The sequence below is a fragment of the Octodon degus genome, unplaced genomic scaffold (assembly GCF_000260255.1).
Source record: "Octodon degus isolate 3935 unplaced genomic scaffold, OctDeg1.0 scaffold00032, whole genome shotgun sequence".
In the NCBI taxonomy this organism is placed as follows: Eukaryota; Metazoa; Chordata; class Mammalia; order Rodentia; family Octodontidae; genus Octodon; species Octodon degus.
Genome location: NW_004524608.1, coordinates 11836090 through 11852424, shown reverse-complemented (window position 1 = coordinate 11852424; position 16335 = coordinate 11836090). Strand labels below are relative to the sequence as shown.

Sequence of the window (16335 nt, the reverse complement as noted above, 5' to 3'; positions counted from 1 at the left end):
TGGCATGTGGTGCTGGGGGATTGAACCGCGGTCCCTGATGCCTTGCCAAGCTTGTTCTAAGTAGGTGCTTTAGACCACTGAGCCATCTCTCCAGCCCTGTAAAATGATCTTACAGTGGTGTTCTATAGCTAATTTATCCCCTCAGAAGGCTCTGGGTGCTGACTGACCATGCCAGAGAGGATCCGAGTAGTCATTAAGTCTTCTTCCTGAGATGATCTCAAGGGCATACTAGCTAATAAAGATCTTCCACAGAATCTAGGCGAGTTGGATATTTTACAGAATTCCCAGTTTTCATTAGATCACAAGAAGTACAAAGAAATAGAGATATGTGGATCCTTAAAAGAACCAGAATAAATTTCTAGAAATAGTACCTGAGAAACAACATATATCAAATTTAGCAAAGACTTTAACTGCATTAAGTATGCTCAGAAATCTAAAGGAATACATGATTGGCTAATTAAAGAAAACCAATAATAGAATGAAAACATCAATGAGATAAAAATTATTTTAAAGGAAATGATCGAACTGAAAAATACAATAACTGAAGTGGAAATATTACTAGAGGCATTCGATGGCAGACTCAGAAAACAAAAGAATCAGTTAACTTGAAGGCCAGTCATTTGAAATTATGGAGTGTGAGAAGAAGAAAAAAACAATGAAGAAAAGTGAACAGCACCTACAAAACTTAAGGGACTTCATTAGTGCATCAATATATACATTTTAGGAGTCTCAGGAGAAGCGGGGAGCCTCTCAGATTATTTGAAGAAATAATGACTGAAAACTTCCAAGATTAGAAAACACAGATATATAAATCTCTAACAAAGCTGAAGAATATTTGCTGTAGTTTAGTATGTGTCCTTTCCAAAGCTAATGTTGAAATTTAAGTGCCATTATAACAATATTAAGACATGAAACATTTAAAAAGTGGTTGTTTTGCTGCTGGGAATTGAACTTTTAAGAGTCTAAACAGATGATTAATCCTCTTATGGAAGAGTGAGTGTGACCCCCTTTTATACTCTTTGTTATCTGATGATGTGCCAGATGTTAACATTTTAATCTTGAGTTTCTCAGCTTCCAGTCTATGAGGAAATAAATTCCGTTCTTTGTTATAACAGCCCAAAGTGGACTAAATAATATTTATATGTAACAATCCTCAGCAAAATACTACTGAACCAAACTCATAGCATATTAAAAAGATTAAGTGAAAAAAATTAAATGCATTAACCAGGTAAGATTTTTTCCTCTTCAATGCTGCGTCATCCTGCCTCAGAGCCAGCTGACCTTGGACTGAAATCTCTGCAAACTATAAATAAATCTTTTCTCCTTTAACTTTGGGTGTTGGGCATTTTGTTTCAGCAAACAGAAGAGTAATTAAGACAAATGCCCTTCTATGATTAAAAAAAAACCCACTAAACAAACTGGGAATAGAAGGAAACTACTCAACATAATAACAGGCGTCAATGAAAAACTCTTGATAAAAGACTTGGATAAAAGACTAAAAGCTTTTTGTCTTTTAGACAAAATAATAAGGCAAGGATATATATTTTCACTGCTTCTATTCAGCATAGTAAGGAAGTCCTGGCCAGCACAGATAAGCAAAAAAAAGAAAAAAATAAAATACATTGAAATTATATAGCAGGAAGTAAAGTGACTTGTTTTGATGACATGATCTTACCTGTAGGAAATCCTTGTATACACACACTCACACAGTACTGTTAGAATAAATTCAGTTAGAGGATACAAAGTCAACATATAAAACTTCTATACATAAGCAATTAGCAGCCTGGTAAGGAAAATAAAATTTACACTAATAGCATCCAAAAGAATAAAATCTTAGAAAAAAACATAACTGAATAGGTGGCAGACTTGTTCTGTCTTAGAAAGGAAGGAAATTCTTACACATGCCACAACAGGAAACACTGAAGGTATTTATGCTAATTGGTGTGAGCCAGTCACAAAGGGATAAAATGTTGCATAATTCTACTGTCAGGTACCAAGAATAGTTGTATTCATAAAAACAGTCAAAAGATAGTTGCTAGGGACTGAGAAGACAGAGGAATAAGGAGTTAGTGTTTAATAGGCACAGAATTTCAGGTAGGGAACATGGAAACATTTGGGAGATAGGTGGAGGTAATAGTGCCACACCAATGTGAATGTACTTGTGCTGTGGAACTGTATACTCAAAATTGCTTAAGGTGCTAGATTATATATCATGCCATAATTTTTTAAAATCAATTTTAAGAGTTGATTTAACCTCCATCCTTTTACTACCCATGTTATATTGCTGTTAATTCATCCATTATGCAACAGTATATACAGACTCACCAGCCTTCTGCCATTAGCTGTCTGTATTCCACATCTGTTTTATTCTTAGTGTTTCTCCTAGTTCACTGCACTTTTAACTCAGAAGCAATTCTTGGAGAACTTAATAAGCTATATCCACTTAAGTGCATTCTGTCAGGCAAAAGCATCCAGATACTCTAAATTGATAAAAGATGTAAACAAATTGGATACATTATTATTTAAATATTGACTTTAATTTCAAAAGCATTTTGTGCTTACTCAAACAAAGTAAACCAAGATGTTCAGAAAATAAAGGGAGAATTTTCTCACTCCTTGATACTAACATATTCCCACCAGGTTGAACTGCAGGTGCTACAAATGAATCTTATCACTTTTATCAGTCTTTTTACTAATAAAATTAATAAAATGCCACTTGATAGGACAATCATGTGTATATCACTGGTGGTTCAAGCACCTGGCAGCCACACATACAAATTATAGTTCCATCATGAATGTGTTAAACATTTTCAGCAGTTAGAGATAAATCTTTTCAGAGTATGTGAATGATTACTTTTCAGAAATGGAATCAAGAACTGGGGGTGTAGCTCGTTGGTTGAGCATGTGCCTAGTGTGTGTGAAGCCCAGATTTTGGTCTCCCCCTACCCTCCACCCCACACGAAAAAAGTAACACTGCTTAGTCTGTTTTCTTTTTTGTTTTAAGATCTGATTTCCCGGGCCTGGGAGATGGCTCAGTGGAATAAGCACTTCCCTGGCAAGCGCAAGGACCTGAGTTCAATACCCAGTTCCAACAACAACAAAAAAAGATCTGATTTCCCTATGTTGCCCGTGCTGGTCTCAAAATGCTGGGCTAGAGCAGTTCTCCCTCAGCCTTTGCAGACACATGTGACCATGTTGAGTTGCTTACTTTTCTTGCCATGTGTGAACATTTATATGTACCCGCACTAAGAGATCTTCTATCTTTTCCAAAGTTAAGGAATATTAAAATCATAGCAGTCCATGGCACAGAAAATTTAATAAATTTATAGAATAAGATTATGATATAGAATGATAAAGTTGGCTTGATCCCCCCCTGAATTAATTATGGCATAGGATAAACTGCTATGGGTTGCTATTAGAGAAAAGAAAAGAAAGAAATACAGTGTTAATTAGTATAAAAGTTAACTTCTCTAAGTCTAAAAGCAAGTAGACCCAAGCTAATAAGGTAGCTCTGCCATCTATAAACCTGGAACTGTGGTGGCTATTTCACTTCTTACTATCCCCCTGCCAGTGAGAAGAGAGGGAAGTGAAGAACTGACTACTTTCTTTTAATGATACTGTGCAGTACTTGTACAAATTACTTCTGTTCACATCCTGTTAGCCCATACTGAGTCGCATAGGCACACTCAGTAATATCTTCTAGCAAGTGATCCAGTTGAAACCATACTGCTAAAAGAAAATAGTCAGAATGGATATTAGAAATAGTCAGTTATCTTTGCCATATCTTTGACTGATTAGACTGATATTGCCTGGAGAGTTTCACATGTCACACGATCCCACAATGTGGAATTACTTAATAAATTTTGATATTCATACCAAGTCGCTTGTCATTGATTTCTGCCAATTCTATGGAAGAAACCAGGTATATTTAACAAAGATTTAATTTCTTTTGCTTTCTTAACCATCTTTCCCAGGGAAGAATTAGTAATAAAATAATAGCACCTGAAATATTTTTGGTAAGTGGTCTATCGCTGAGCTACACCCTCAGCTCATTTTATCCACTTTTTATTTTGTTTTGTTTTGCTTTTTGCAGAACCGGGGATTGAACTCAGGCCCTTGTGCTTGCCAGCCAAGTGCTTATTCTACTGAGCCATCTCCCCGGCCCCGCACCTGAAATATTTTATTTTATTTTTTTTAATTATTTATTTATTTGTGTGTGTGTGTGTGTGTGTGTGTGTGTGGCCAGCTCAGCCCACCAGGGGGTGGGGCTGGCTGGCATGTGGTGCTGGGGGATAGAACCACAGTCCCTGTGCTTTGCTAAGCTTGTTCTAAGTAGGTGCTTTAGACCACTGAGCCATCTCACCAGCCCCATTTTTTTTTCTGAAATATTTTAAAATGATCAAGTTATAGAAAACTTCTGACCTCTTCTTGTGTCAAGATCTTTTGTATTATGTAATCAGAAAATATCTTTGTTATGAAGAAATATATGAATTAAAATTTGTCTCCTCATACCTAGGGTTTTGTTGTTTTTTTTTGTTTTTTTTTTTTTTGCAGTACGGGGAATTGAACTCAGGATCTTGCACTTGCCAGGCAAGGGCTTATTCTCCTGAGTTATCTTCCCAGCCCAATACCTAGTTCTTAATTAAAGGAGAAAACTTGTCGCTCTTTGTAGAAAGAAATCAACCTTCTGAAATAATTCAGGTATAATGCTATAAGTTGCTTTTGTTTGTTTTTTTGTTTGTTTTATCAGAAACAAAAGGATGCATGTTATCTAAAACTATAGGGGGCTTTCGGGTTAGCTCAGTTGTTTAAACATCTGCTGGGGCAAACCCAGTCAGGCTCAGGAGACCAGGGATCAATCCCCAGCTCCCCATGCCTTACCAAACCCACCTTTAAGGCAGCCTGAGCCAGCCAAAAATAAAAATAAAAAAATCCATGTCACCTTTAAAAATACATAAACTATAAAATTGCTAGAGAAAACCCTATTGACTACCCAATGACGCTGAGGTAAAAGCCTCTCAACACCCTAAATTTTGGGGCCAGGGAGATGGCTTAGTGGAATAAGTGCTTCCATGGCAAGCACAAGGGCCTGAGTTCAATCCCTGGTTCTGCCAAAATTAAAATTAAAATTAAAAAAATGTTTTAAAAAAACACCCTAAATTTAGCTGTGTTCTTTTTTTAAAAAATCATAGATCCTCTATGATTTTTTTACAATAAAATAGAATAAATTATTATTTACAATAAATTATTTTTTACAATAATTTCATTGTAGGGCTGCATTGTTCAAGAGCTATTATTGACCTGTCTGACCTAAATTCTCAAGAATTTATGTTACCTCTAAAAGATTTTAAAACATGCTTTTAAGGATTACATGAGGGCACAAATACCTTTGAGTACTATTTTTTTATATATGTCTTCACTTTCCAGGAAGATATGAATGACCTCATTATACAGAGCTTTGTATTTTCTGATTATACAATGTGAACTTTCTTTTTTGTTCCTTTGCTCCCCAACAATATATCTGTCCTGGGTAAAGTATTGAAAAGGTTAAAAAAAATTCATTCTAGTTGTTTTTTTTTACCTGTTATGGTGGTTTTTCTCTATTGAAGGTACTGATACTAGAATAAAGGTACTTCAGATAGTTTTCAATTTAAGCTTTATTTCTTTATAGCACATTATCAGTATTTAGTCATAGAGCTACTTTGTATCTATTAAAATTTAAAATATTTGTATTTTTCACCTTAGGTTCTTATTTCCAGAAAAATTTTTTCAAACTTTTAAACAGGTTCACAATATGTATATCCAAGGAGATTTGTTAATAAAATATTTTACATTATGACATTTATGTTTAAGTGCATTGAGCATTTATTGTATATCAAGAAATGCACTAAGTTTTGGATCTACAGCATTAAGCAACAGACATACAATCAGCTTCTTTGAATGACAGCATGTTAACAAAGCAACAATGAATCTTACAAATGTGGTTTCAAACTTATAAATGTCAAGTAAAATTGCTATTACAGTGTTTAATGAGAATTTAACCTAACTATGGAGTTGGTTCATCTTTATTAATTGCTTTTTGAAAGAGCAGGGTTTGGGAATTTTCCACATACAAGAACCTACACTGTAAAGACATTCTGATCTAAGAGAATTAAAAGTACAAGGAAACTAATTCAAGGAGGAGGAGGGGCAAGACTGTGTAAGAACTTAGAGGTTGTTAAGGTTTGTGTCTCAGTGTCCCTGACCAAGGCCTCATGCAGTCATTGGGGTTGCTTCTTCAGTTGGTGATTAATTCATGATCCAGAGCTGGGATTTTGGGTGTGAGTGCTACAGCCTCCTTGGGGTGGGTAATCTGCATACATTATAAGGAAGTAAGCAAGGCTTGCTGGCTGCCACAGCCTGTGCTTCTTCCTTTGCTCTTTGCTGTTTTCTGCCACATGAGCTGCTTCCTTTTGCCATGTACCACTTTGCCTTGGAACCAGCAAAGTATGGACTGAAACTTCCACCACTTGTGAGCTAAATAAACCTTCCCTTTAATTTTGGGAGTCTGGTATTTTGTCCTAGCAACAAGAGAAAAGTAACTGAGACAGAGGCCATATTAAAGACATTTGGTTCTTTAAGCATAATAAGTCATTTGAGGTTTCTTGGATTGTGTGCAGTTTCAGCAAGCGGGGAAGGATAAGAGGAAAGCACAGTGTCTTATGATTAAACTTGGATTTTTACCAAGAACACAATGACTGCAGTATAGAAATTGAACAGATTTAGGAAGAACAGTTAGGTTATTGCAGTAGTTCACTAGGTTACACTGGCCTTGAGTATATTGAAGATTTAAAAATTCAAGTGTATTTGAGGTATGTTTCAAGATTAATACTGATACTTGATAATGGATGGCTGTATATACAAGTAGATTTCAAAGAGTAATACAGGTTTCTGGATAGTGGTGCCATGTACTAAGAACAAGATTTAACATGTTTCAATAGCAATTGGTCACAGAGCTAGAAATCAGAGGGAAAGATCTCAACCAGGAGGAATTAGAGTCACTGTCATATAGATAGCTATTGGTGTGAATGAGTTTTCCCAGAAAGAGAGTACATAGCAAAAAGAGGGCCTTGAGAGAGCTAAAGGATTCACATGATATGCCATAGCAAGTGAGGCTTTGTGGTCAGGCAAGTCTTAATTCAAACGCTAGCTGTGCTATCTGCTGGGAAAGTTTGGCAAGGTATTTGTATGTCTTTGAGCCTCCTTTTTCTTATCTGTAAACTATGGAAGATACTTTCTTTAAAAGGTTGGTTTAGAGACCCAATACTATTATAGACTACTGGACTCTTTTAGGATATTTTGCTGAGTTAACACACCTATAATATTCAAATAACGGAACTTAACCAAAAAAGGGGGGGTTACAGATGAATGTCCATTTTGTATCTGTGTATTCAAAATGGTTAGGATAGATATATAGTTACATTCTCTTAATGAATAGAGGGATTTATTCTAATGGTGTTTGTAAATGGGATATGTCTGATCTTGTACAGCAGTTAACCACTAGGAAGAATGTATGCAGTGTGTTAATTATTGAAACTGTCCTACCAATTTGGTTTGAAACTGTCTCACTGCTATTTGTTTCTCAATAAAATTATAGAAAAATAAAATAAAAAGATTGGTTTAAAAGTTAAATAAGGGGCTGGAGAACCGAGCGGAGCTAGTTGAGCCTTCAAAGTCCTAAAACGCGCGGCCGTGGGTTTGGGGTTTATTGATTGAATTCCGCCGGTGCGGGAGCCTCTGCAGAGAGAGAGTGCGAGAGATGGAAATGGACAAACGGATTCATTTAGAGCTGCGGAACAGGACGCCCTCTGATGTGAAAGAACTCCTCCTGGACAACTGCCGGTTGAACGATAGCAAAATCGAAGGCCTCACAAATAAGTTCGAAGAACTGGAATTCTTAAGTACAATCAATGTTGGCTTCACCTCAGTCGCGAACTTATCAAAGTTAAACAAACTCAAGAAGCTTGAACTAAGCGGTAACAGAATCTCAGGGGGACTAGAATTATTGGCAGAAAAGTATCTGAATCTTACGCATCTCAATTTAAGCAGCAACAAAATTAAAGACCTCAGCACAATAGAGCCCCTGAAGAAGTTAGAAAACCTCAGGAGCTTAGACCTTTTCAACTGCAAGGTGACCAACCTGAACGACTACCGTGAAAATGTGTTCAAGCTCCTCCCGCAGCTCACGTACCTCGACGGCTACGACCGAGACGACGAGGAGGCCCCTGACTCGGACGCCGAGGGCTATGTGGAGGACCTGGATGATGACGAGGAGGATGAGGATGAGGAGGAATACGACGAGGATGCTCAGGTAGTGGAAGACGAGGAGGATGAAGATGAGGAGGAAGGGGAAGAGGACGTGAGTGGAGAGGAAGAGGAGGATGAAGAAGGTTACAACGATGGGGAAGTTGATGATGAGGAAGATGAAGAAGAGGCTGGTGAGGAAGAACAGGGTCAGAAGCGAAAACGAGAACCTGAAGATGAGGGAGAGAATGATGATTAAGTGGAATCACCTATTTTGAAAAAAAAATTTGTATTGTGATTTGACTGTTTTTACCTGTATCCCTCCCCACCTCCAAATCCTGCCCCCTGAAACTTATTTTTTTCTGATTGTAACCTTGCTGTGGGAACGAGAGGGGAAAAGTGTACTGGGGGTTGCAGAGGGAGGGAGGGGAGAGGGGGTGGAATAAAATACTATTTTTACTGCCACTCTTATTTTCCCCCCTCCTTTTCCTTTGTGTCAGATTTTTTTTTCCTTTTGTCCCTGTAAATGCAAAATAGCTGAATACACACCGAGTGAGCATTTGTCTCTCGAAGAGGATGGCTTGCAGGTCTCTTGTATTACCTGGTATGTTCCGTGCCCCTGGCGGTGGCCAGAAGGCCAGGACTGGCCATAGCCTGGTCACGCCAAGCCCAGGAGGGGCTGAGCGCCAGCCCCTTTAACTCTTGCGTTGGTTCATGAGATTTCTGCATTTCCCAGCCTACTAGAGGCATCCAGCGCCCTGGTTTGTAAATAGCAACCTAAATGCGTGTTTTAGCACTGGTTTGGGGACATTTCCGGTCTCTCATCCTTTTCCCTTTGGATGGTGGCGGGCTTTGCTCTACAAAGAGGATTCTGACGTTACTCCTGGAAGCTGAAAACGGCAGGCTTATGAGTTACAAGTAAAAAGGGTTTGCCAGTGATAATTAAAAGAAACCCTCAGACTTCAACCTCTTAAAAAAAAAACAAAACAAAAACTGTCCTATCTTGTTCTGTAAAATATTAGGCGCTTTGTTTTACAAAAAAACTACAGGAGAATTCTTCCATGTGTACTCCCGGGCTTAGAACATTTTTATGGACCTAAGCGCTGGAGAGAGGTCGCTGCATGTCGACTGGGGTTTTTTTTCATACAACCGAGCACGAAAATACTAAAGCAGAATTATATTTTCTTACCTAGTGAAGATCCGAAATGACTGCAAATTCCTAGTGAATGTACAGGTTTATATTTGTGTTCCTCTTCCGGGTCGCTTTAGAAGTGAAGTGTTACTTCCCAACCCGTGTTGCATCTGTATAAAAGACCATCTGCACCGGTTTTTCTCCTGCCCCTTAGAAAAGCCAAACTTTGAGTTTTATGTCTGTTTGTCATTGATAAATTTCCATAAATCTTTTTATACAAAAAAAAAAAAAAGTTAAATGAGTTAAAGAAAATTAGTCTTTCTTGTTTGAGTACCTATCAAGAATCCAGTGAAGGGGCCAGGGAGATGGCTCAGTGGAATAAGCGCTTCCCTGGCAAGTGCAAGGGCCTGAGTTCAATCCCTGGTTCTGCCAAAAAATTAAATAAAATAAAAATAAAAAAGAATTCAGTGAAATGATCACATAATGATAAATGTGTTACTGAGTTGAAAAGCTAGGGTATGAACATTTCTCATTCTTCATACTTCTCATTCTCTCATTCTTTATGGATACACATAAACACATATGCTCAGAACTTTTGAAGGATACATACCAAAATGTCAACAGTAGCTACTTCTGCGGAGAAATAGAAGACAAAACAAGGGAAAAACTACCACTTTTTATTTTATATCTATCTGTACCTACTTGTGTAACCATACTTTGCTTTTTGGAAATGGGGTAATTGCTTAGTTTTTTTGCATTTTTGCAACAACTGTATAATTTTTTGTAAACTTTAAATCATTTTTCTTTATTTTAGCCCATAATAATCTCTTTATACACTTTGAATAATAAAAGGTTTTATTTTCACTGATTCTTGCTTGACAGTATTTTTTTAATTTAATGGAGATACCACAGTGATTTCTCAAAAAATAGTCTGTAATTTCTGGGTTGCAACAAACTAGAATGAAACCTGAAACTGGTTTAGAGCGTAAGAGTGCTGTGGTAAGTCTGGTGATAATTCAGTAATAACCAGAGCTTTTGTTGAAACATCTATGTCTGTTTGTGCCACTATGACAAAATACCTTAATGTAGGGTAATTTTTTTGTGTTTGGTAAGGGTCTCCCTGTGCAGACTTGTAGTGATCCTCCTGTTTTCAGCTTCCCCAGCACTGGGATTACAGGCGTGTGCCAGCATACACAGTCTCTAGCCGGCTCAGCATGCCTGGGGTGGCGTGACATGTGCTGGGTATCGAACCTGGTCCCGGTGCTTGCCTAAGCAGGCAGTCCACTGAGCTATGTCACCAGCCCTTAGATAATTTTTAAATAGGAGATATGTGTTTCTCACCATTGTGAAGACTGGGAATTCTAAGATTAGTACACCAACAAATTTAGTTTGGTGAGGCACAATTTCCTTTTTCAAGATGGCCTCTATGAGAGGATCCCTGTGTTCCCACATGGCAGAAATGACAAAAGGACAAAATTTGTCAGTTTCTGAAGATTCATGCCCTAGTCTTGTATCTAAAAGATCCCACCGTGGGCTGGTGAGATAGCTTAGCTGTCTAAAGTGCCAGCTTGGGCAAGCTTAGGCAAAATGCAGGGACCATGGTTCCATCCCCAGTACCACATGCCATGCTAGCCCCACCCCCAGGGTGGGCTGACCCAGCCAAAAATAAAGGCCCCATCTTAGAACACCACTATAACAGGGATTAAGTCAACATGAATTTCAGAGGTAACACATTCAAACCATACCATTCTCATAAAATATTTCAGACCATGTGCTATATATTCATTCCATCGCAAAAGTCATTCCTGCCAGCATCAGCTTTAAAAATGTAAACTTATCCTCTAAATAACTACTGTGAAGACAACAATATGCAATGTATTAATTGTAACTATCCTCATAACCTGTTTTGAAACTGTTTCATTGCTATTTTATCTTTTCTTCTCATTGAAATGAATTTTAAAAATTAAATTTAGAGTGTTGGCTAAATATATAAGTTAGATAATGGATGAGACTCCTGCAGTAAGTTCCTGTCCATCTGAGAGCCTATGAAAATGAACAAGTTATATGCTTCCAACATACAGGGATGTTGCGTTACCAGTAGGGGCTGGTGGCTTTGCCAGTGTATCATGTCAGTGGTAGCCCTGTCTTCTTAAGCCTGCTACACAGTGCCCTTGTAGAAGCTATCTGGAGTGGTCTAAACCCCAAGACTCTGCTGAGCATCGCCCTATTGAGGACTCTAGATGGACCTGCTCCCAAGCTTTAGATATTATGTAGATTCTTTGGTTATTAGTAAAGGAACTAACATTTGCCAAGAGCTTAATATGTTAACAGTGTATTTTATATAGGCCAACTCTTAACCCTTCAGGTAAATATTATTTTCATTTTAAAGAGAAAAAGCTAACAACTCAGAGAAGCAAATTAGGATGAAAACAAATGTAAACTAAAATAGTTTGTCATAACTTTCACTTGGCACGCTTAGACATTGGTACTATTACTGTCATTGAGTAGTAGATAATCAAGTTGGTAACCTGGTACCATCAATTTGCAGATTGGCTAGATAAATCTTGGTTTATCTGGAAGTGTGTGAGAGATGTGTAAAGCTTATAACAGTAGAAGAAAGAGCAGTGTAAGCCAAGGTATATGAGCTCACGCTTAAAAAAAAAAAAAAACCTTTAAGGTTGCTTAGCTTAGCAGTTTGAAATGGACTTTAATTAGATTGTCTCTAAATTAATTACTTTCTATTTAAAGTGCTGTGTATTGGGATAATTAATATTTATCTTACTTTATGAACTGTGGAGCTCCCTATTGAGAGCATTTGTAGCCAAGCAGTCCCTTCAGTAAAGCTTTCATTCTCTTTATTAGTCTTGGAGCACTTTGAAAGGTTTTTTTGATTAAGACTATTTTTAATCCATTCAACATTTATTAGATTCCTTAAGAAATCATTGGAGAAGAGCCATGATATTTTCAGAATATTGAAATTGGTTCATGAGGATAAGACAAAATAATGTTTGACTTATTTAGAGGATTATAGATGACTTAGGAACACTTATCTTTTTTTTTCCCTTCTGTTGGAAATATGCACCTAGAAAAATAGTAAAAATGAGAATGTTCAATATCAGCAGAAATCGAAGAAAATTTAATTCATAGAACTCTATTTTAATACTTACAGAACTGTGAAATCCCAAATAATTATTTGTCAAAAATTATAGGAAATATGGAGCTTTGGTTTTTGAAGAGGAAAGATGGAAATTTTGCCTTGGTAAAGTGATAGTTAAGATAAACTTTTTTTTATTTATGATACTCTATACCATGTATGGAAAATCATTTTTAATAAATTTGAGATTTTTTCATTTGATCACCCTTATTTTAAATTTTGCTTCTGAACCCTAAGAAGGAATATAAAATAACTGTGACACAAGTACACCTAAGTACCTGTTTACCTCTCTAGATGCTGGTAGACCACTTGTTTTGCTAGTCTTTGAAATTAGAAGGAATGTCAAATACACAGAAGCCAGAGTCATCTTGGCCAGATGGTGTTTGATACAGATGGATGGTTAGTTGTCATGCAGATCTCCTAGTTGGTAACTTGTTGCTGCCATCTGACTCAAAGAATCATTCACACACACTGGCTGTCAAAAGCATCTTCTCTTCTGTCTGTTTTAGCTGTCATGTCTGTGCTCTGTACAGAAGTGTTGACAAGACATTGCTGTTGTACATTTTCAATGTGGTTGTTAGTTATTTTTCCATTTTATGGGGTCTTTGATAGTACTGGAATGTACTTGCTTTGTAATTGTGTTTTAAAAAAAATACTATGACCAAGCAACAATTATCTGACATTTTAAAGGATTTTTCTGATCATGTATTTATTTAGATTTGTTCATTGAACAAAATCATCTCCAAGAACTTGTTTCACGTAATATCTAAGCATCACAAATAAACTAAATTCTACTGGTTGTTCTCTAGTTTAATACAGTGCCTTCTATTGCACTTTTACAGCCCATGATCAAAGTCTTTATACATGTTTTGGAATCTGTTTTCTTCTCAAATTACTACTTTTTCTCTAATAATGTCCCCCAAAAAGCCCTTCAGACTTTGTCTATTTTTTCCATTTAATTTTTCCCAACTCAATATCTTTCCTTAACTACTGACTTTTCTATTTTTCTTATTTTCCTTATAGAAATAAAAGCAAAGTTGGGGCTGGGAACATAGCTTGGCAGTCTAAGTGCCTGTCTGGCAAACACAATGTTCCAAGTTCAATTGCCGGTACCACATACCGTGCTGACCCCAGAACCCCAGACATGCAGTGCCAGCCGTGAAACTAAGTGTGGTGGTGCATACCTGTAATCCCAGCACTGGAAAGGCTGAGACAGGAGGATCACTATGCATCTAAACTGCATAGCAAGACCCTGTATCAAATAAATAATTTTTTTAAAAGTAGTTATTTCTCCCTTTCCCTTTCATGTCACTTGTGAAGGAGTATCTGTTTCTCTGATGTATCATTAATACTTTGGAGATAACAGGAAAAAATAGTCTCTTCCCCTGAAAAGTTCAAATCTAGAGGAAAATCAGACATGTTGACAGACTAGAATAATCGCTGTAATGTAAGTACAGTATATAAAAATTAATGGTAGGAAAATATGGATTATTGCTGTTGTCATTCCCTGATGTACTTTCAGAGTATCAATTTTTTAAAATTATTATACAATTTGAGCTATGTTATCAGGCAGTTTTAAGAATAGTTCAAGACTTCAACTTGAAATAGCCTTTAATCTATTAATTTTCCTAGCTGACATATATTCCATATTGCTCACTCATTATGATACGTTGTATGCAGATTTTCTAATGTCTGTTTTTAAGACAGATACTAAAAGATAAAAATTAATGGGCAGAAGCTTTCTAAGTTGATTCCATAAGAAAGTGTATGGTCATTTAATTTTGTCATTAATGTGGAAAAAGCTCATAGTAGATGAAGAATGGGTTGAGACTTGCATAACTTAGACATTTATTCTGAGCTTACCTTTAACCTGGCAAGTTTTTTATGCTGATTATTTAATCTCTGGGCAGTTGACTATATGTGCCTACTAAAAATATGGTGAAAATTGGTAAATGATGTTTATGAAGAACTTTGAGTTCTTTGGAGAATGTTCCAACTGCATAGCAGCAGTAAGATTACAATAAGTTTACTAATTCTTTAACTCTTGTGGCTGTGTGGCCCAGGTAATTTTAAACTATTAAGAATTTGCTATAGATATTTGGATCCTTCTTTCAGTTACCTTACCACTCTTTATAGCAGTGCAGATAACAACTGATGTGACATTGAGAGGTCAGGTCCTAGGAAGCCTGGTCTTCAAGTACACTTTACTATCGAAGGATCACTTCTGAGAATCAGTCATTGAACATGTGGTCCAGACAGACACAGGACTGATTCTCTGTTCATAACAATAGAATTTATGTGAATTATTTATTTCCTATATTTATATTTCAGTAAGCATGTACTTGATGTGCTTGGCAGTGTTCTGTGGGGACTATCAGGATGTGAAGGACTCCCTTCAGGCCACATGCTCAGGAAACATACACAGGGGTCTTTATCAGTTCTGTCAGTTACTCAGTTTTGAAGTGTCTTAATTATAAAAGTTTACCTTTCATATGGGTAAATATGGTTTATGTGAATGACATGAATTTTTCTTTAAGTTAGCGTGTATTTTTAAAGAACTTAATATAACATGTTTTATTTCGTGCTTTTTTTAAAACTGAAACTCTACATTATAATTTTTATCCTAATTGAAAGACTAGGCCCCATGTCAACCTCTTCTTAACTAAAATTTCTTGAAGATCATTTTTTTTAAGCTTACAGTACTTTACGTGTTTTAAGTCACAGTTGTTTGTAACAATTAAATATCCACATCTGGATCTAGTTTGTACCTAATAAATTTTCCAAAACCCTGAAAATGACAGTAGCGGGCAACTTTATCCGCCTCAATGGACAGTAAATATGTATTCATCTCTGTCAGTATATATCAGGCTAACTGGATTTCATGTCAGCAGACTGAGAACTATGAGCAGAGAATACGTGAGCAACAGGAACAGCTGTCACTTCAACAAACTATTATTGACAAGCTAAAATCACAGTTACTGCTTATGAATTCCAGTCGAGGTATGTTCATGTTTATTTTTTATGTATTTTTTGAACCTCTTAGAAAAAAGGTGGAAATTGAGATTTACTACTTTATTTTTTCACTGTTTTTCAATAGTTAAGATATGATAGAGCTAAACACTTTATTTAAATGCATACTTGCAGAATATGAAAAAATGGATTCTTGTATATACCTCATGACAGAACTCTTTAAGTTGATAAAACCTCCTTGAAAGTACTTTGCTTATGTCTATATTTTTAGAACCAAAATTAAAATCCTAAGACTTTATCCAGTTACCCAAAGACACACATGCAGAATATGTATGATTTCTAATAATGAAAAATTAAAGTAAATGTCTGATTTTTCTGATAACTAAACCTGGGGAGGTTCTGGAAAGCAGTGCTTCCCCATAGGTGGTGGAAGTACCCCCTCCCATGTACCTTGCCTATGCATTTCTCCCTTTGTAATGTCCCTTACAGTAAATCAGTGATTAAAAAAATTTTTTTAAGTAAGTCAGCAGTCAAAAAAAGGAAAAAATGTCCAACAGTTTAGTGGCAGTAAATCACATGAATAACTATACAGCCAAGAAAAGTGATAATAGACGTTGACTCACCAACAAAAATATATTCACCTAAAGAGAGTCACATGGAAAGAAAACATTCTCTCAGGCTTTCACAGAGAGCACATTGAACAAGCAATGGCTGTGACTCATCCACATGGCTGACACTGACAAAGATTCTACAATCTGAGGTACAGGATCTCAGCATAAATCCTGAGGGGATTTCA

General features: G+C 36.6%; 1 protein-coding gene and 1 pseudogene across 1 annotated transcript in view; both read left to right on the top strand.

Annotated features, from left to right (window-relative positions):
- Tank (TRAF family member associated NFKB activator) overlaps positions 1 to 16335 on the top strand; it is an 85077-nt gene that overhangs the window by 37621 nt on the left and 31121 nt on the right. Inside the window, exon 3 of the mRNA XM_023713792.1 lies at positions 15458 to 15569. Coding sequence (XP_023569560.1) covers positions 15458 to 15569 — 112 coding nt within the window. The remainder of the gene's footprint in view (positions 1 to 15457; positions 15570 to 16335) is intronic.
- LOC101577538 lies at positions 7732 to 8858 on the top strand (annotated as a pseudogene).